Source organism: Triticum urartu, chromosome 6A (genome assembly GCF_056163025.1).
Source record: "Triticum urartu cultivar PI428250 chromosome 6A, HENAU_Tu73, whole genome shotgun sequence".
In the NCBI taxonomy this organism is placed as follows: domain Eukaryota; kingdom Viridiplantae; phylum Streptophyta; class Magnoliopsida; order Poales; family Poaceae; genus Triticum; species Triticum urartu.
The window spans coordinates 32,208,053-32,212,643 of record NC_141878.1 but is presented as its reverse complement, the minus strand read 5'-3'; the positions used below and the strand labels follow the sequence as shown (position 1 = coordinate 32,212,643).

At 43.1% G+C, this 4,591-nt stretch overlaps 1 protein-coding gene across 1 annotated transcript; it reads right to left on the bottom strand.

Annotated features, from left to right (window-relative positions):
- Nucleotides 1-420: 420 nt before the first annotated feature.
- On the bottom strand, nucleotides 421-3,605 carry LOC125527280 (receptor-like protein EIX2). The gene is given in 3 exon segments (XM_087529393.1): nucleotides 421-2,682; nucleotides 2,684-3,008; nucleotides 3,010-3,605. Coding segments are annotated over 3 exon segments (2,922 nt in total). The 3' UTR covers nucleotides 421-681.
- Between the last annotated feature and the right edge of the window lie 986 nt (nucleotides 3,606-4,591).

The following is a 4,591-nucleotide window of genomic DNA, read 5'->3' as shown; positions in this document are numbered from 1 at the left end:
TTTTCCCTGCACATATGGAATAACATGTGCACTTATGCGATAATGCAAGTGAAGGAACCTGTGCTCAAATTAACTGAAACCATACATGTATAACAAATTAAACATGACACTTTGATCTTCAGCTTACATGGCTAAAATGTACCCCCAAACCCAATAAACACATGCAAGGATGCACAACAGCACTTGCGGAGCAAATATGCTGATTTATACTACTATAAAGCAGAGGCAGACAACTAACACGGTCATTACCACAGGATGGGGATACAGTTCGACAATTCGAAAATGGTCAGGCCAAAACCAAATAATCAAAGAGAGCTGAAGAACATGTGCATGGCTAGAATTCATACATGTGCATGGCTAGTTCCAATACAGTGCACCTAGAATACATACATGCGCATGACTTGTTCCAGTACAATACACTGGAATATCGATTGATACATTCATGATAAATCTCCAGAGTATATCAAATTACATGTCTAGATCAAACCAAGAACCAATGCTGGTTCTAGTAGAATACGAAAAACAGCATACCAATCTCAGTCGATGGAATGCGCCTTGAATACATATACTGACTAGTTCCAGTACAATACCTAAACATTGATTGATACATTCATGATAAATCTCAAAAGCATTAAATGAGAGCAAACCAATAACCAGTTGATGGTCATCTCATCTCAGCTTCTATCCATTAATTTTACCTCTCAAGGAAGCCCAGATAACAGCCACTTGCAGATAAACCCAGTCATACAGGCTATCACAGAGCAAGTACCAAGCAGCACTCCATCTCCTCTTGAACAAGAAGGTGCAGAAGACCACCCATAGACCCATCACATATCCAGAACCTATGACGAACAAAAGCAAAACCATGTCGCTGCTTCCATCTTTCTGGTGCTCTCGGTCTCGAGTAGATGGAACTGGCTCAGGCTCTGAACAATTCCACGATAGTGGTGGGCCACAAAGGCCCGGGTTGCCGATATAAATAGATTCTGGGTCTTCGAGTGTTTGCAGTTGATTTCCTGTTGGTATCTTTCCTCTCAGATTGTTGTAGGACAGGTTCAAGCGACTCAGTGACGTGAGAGCCGATAAGCTTGAAGGGATTTCACCAGACAAATCATTGTGTGATAGGTCAAGTGACTCCACTTGAATTAAGGAGCCAATATTCTCAGGGATTTTTCTGCTGAAGTTGTTCCATGATAAGTTCAGGTTTTTCAATGCTACAAGAGCGCCAATTTCTGCAGGGATCTCTTCGGTAATACTGTTACAAGATAAATCAAGATTCACCATATATATGATTTCTCCTGTATATAGTCTCTCTTGACCTTTCGTGAGTATCGTGAAATTCTCGGCATAGTCAACTGCTTGATTTTCACCATACTCTCTTCCAGAAGTTAACGCATTATGAAGATCATCAAAGTTGTCTCTTGTTTGTGTCACGCCTGTACAATTAACAATAGATCTCGGTATGCTCCCTGATAAATTATTGTATGCAAGGTCCAGATATTGAAGATCAACAAGCTTCGTAAGCTCGACTGGAATTTGACCATGAAACATATTGGATCTCAGTCGTAAGAATGACAAAGATGATAGCTTCTCCCCAATCCATGCTGGTAAAGTCCCAAAGAATTGATTATGTCCGAGATCAAGAAAGATGAGTTGTGGACATTTCTGGAGAAGTGAAGGAAATTCACCAGAGAGGTTGTTGTTTCTCAAGCTTAGATTAACGATGCTCAGAGTCAGGTCTGTCATGTTTGTGCTGGACTTGTTGACTAGGCAATCGGTAATTGATCCATTGAGGTTATTTCTTGATAGATCCAACGACTGCAAAAATTGTAATTTGCACAAAGAAGATGGAATGGCCCCAGAGATCATGTTGTTATATAGAAAAAGTGTTTCAAGCCCTGGAGCTCCAAAGTCTAATGGTAGTGGCCCAGCTAGATTGTTCCGACTGAGATCCAGGTCAGTTAAGTTGATGGGAAGTTTAGGTATTGGACCACCAAGCTGGTTAGAACTGAAATCCATTACCTCTGCTCTCATAAATTCCATTGTTGATGGGAGCACTCCTGTAATCTGATTATTTTGTATATTCAGATAGTCTACTGAGGAAGTTGCTATCCAAAACCAACCTGGTAGCATGTCATTTATTCTTGCGTTTGATATATCAAGACTCACTACGTGTGTTTGCCATTTAAGCCACATTGGGAATCTAGGCCCTAGCTGACTGGACCGAAGTCCTATCCAATTTAGGCTGAAAGGAGGAACCCAAGTTGGACTCGGTGTGATGGCAATGGAGTTGTCGGACAATGTCAATTCCTCTAACATAGCTAGACGTGATAAATGGCCTTCATGCATGACCCCGTCCAGGTTATTAGAGTAAAGGACCAACTTGGTTAGCTGTGTGAGCTCTCCTATCCACACCGGCACATGACCAGTGAGTTTGTTATCACTGAGATCCATCCAGCTCAGGTTTCTCAAGGGCTCTACTAGTGTAGTCGGCAGGCTTCCAGTCAGGTTGCTGTCCGGTAGAAACAACTTTTATAGTTTATTCTGTGAACAGCTGGGTAATCGATGGAATAACTCTGTTATACTCCCGTTGATATTGTTCATGAAAGAAACCAATCCCTCCAGAATACATAGGTTCTTTAAGTTCGATGGTATCATGCCCACAATGTTGTTTGCTGATAAAATCAAGCTCCACAATCAAGGTCATATTACCTATCTCGTCCGGAAACGGTCCATAGAAACCATTGAACGAGATATCTAGATTCTTGAGGCCAGTTAAATCCCAAAACCAGTTGGGTGCGCTACATTTATGAAAGTGGTTGCCTGAAATATCTAGTGTTTCAAGAGATGACAAATTTGAGAACAGAAGAGAATCAGGGCTACTTCTAAGCTGGCAAAGGGGAAGGCGAAGAACTTTCAGAGTTGGAAGCATGTTCACCACGGGAAGCCAGTGAGCAATTGTACTGAGGTTCACTTCAGTCATATCTAGGTGCTCAAGGGAAGTTAACCGTGATATCAGTGGAGTATGTTCCATGATGGAAAGAATAATCATAACTCTCATAATATACGGTTCTAAGATTTAAGTATCTTAAGTTGGAGAGATTACCGAGCTGCGGCGGTACCCTCGCAGTGAACTGTGACCATGATAGGTCGAGATATCTCAACTTATGGAGAGAACCCATGAACTCCGGTATTTGTATCTTGTCGAAGCTGTTGCAACTGAGATCGAGATACCGTAGATGCTGTAAACCAAGCAATGAGGAACTTATATTGTCTGCTAGCACCTGCGTCCTATCGCCGTTTTTGCAATAAGTGCCTTGCAGATCCAGCATGACAACATGTCCGTTTCTGCTGTGGCAATACACGCCCTTCCATCGGCAGCAGTCGTCACCCTTCCATGATGAAAGGAGGTTGGCAGGGTCTGATAGACCTGCCCTGAAGGAAAGAAGGGCTGACCTCTCACTAGCAACACAGCTGGGGATCACATCATTTGGATGCACCGCATGCGTGTCCTCTGTGGTGCTCTTGGCTTGAGTGAACAAGAGCAAGGCTATGGCTATTTGGATGCAGGAGAACTGAAGTGTGTCCACTGGAAATTTTACCATGGACAATTTTTTTGAAATGTTCACGGGGGGGGGGAGTTGGGGGTCTGTTCTACTTGGTCCATTAGCATGCAAAATGATATAGTATATGTAATACAACAGTTGGCGTCCTGACTGTTGAATTTTCTGCAATGTTTAACTGCTTACAGTGAGATTGTGGGCCACAATTTTTCTGGTTGATTGTCATTCATATGCAGGTAGCGAGACCAGCGTTACGTGTGAACTTCAACACCATAGATTTGCATGAGGGTCGCTGGTGGCCATTATATTATGTCCACTTCACGATGTTTTCTCTGTTATATGCTCTGAGATTTGAGATAGCAGACCAGCAAGGACTTTCGGGCTATGAATTTAATGAATGAAAGGCCCTGGAGAGTGGAGCTGAGCGCAGTTTTTCACAATTACTACTTGGCTTGAGGGTCCAGGTACTACTATCCAAGGACAATGAATTTGTTGGGAATGAAAATAGAATATATATATATATATATATATGTATAGTGTTTTACTGTGGTTACTAAAAGTATTAATCATAAATGCAAGTCTAAGAATTCTTAGAAAAGTTGGGAATTCCGTTGCTAAAGAGATCCCACCATCCCATCTAGGGCCCAAATTAAAGATTGATCTGAAAGAAGTCCCAATATTCCAATATTTGGGACGGTGACGAGGACGGAGACGCCGTCCAGCGGATCGGATTGGCTGGAAGAACTCCCCGCGACGCGCCTCCTTCCTGCTCCCCCGCGGCTGCCTCTGGACGACGGACCAGGCTTGGCCTGGCGCAGGTCGCCAGAGCAGGTGAGTTTTTTGCTTGGTAGAACAGAGAGAGAGAGAGGAAGGAGAAGAGAAGCTGCGTCAGCGGGGATGAAGATCTGTAATCCATGGTTAGCTCACAAAGACCAACAGAACACCATGATGTACTATTTCCCCCTTTTCCAGTTAGCGCCATTAACGAGCTGAAATGCTGGAGAGTAAAAGGTGGAGACTGCACGAAG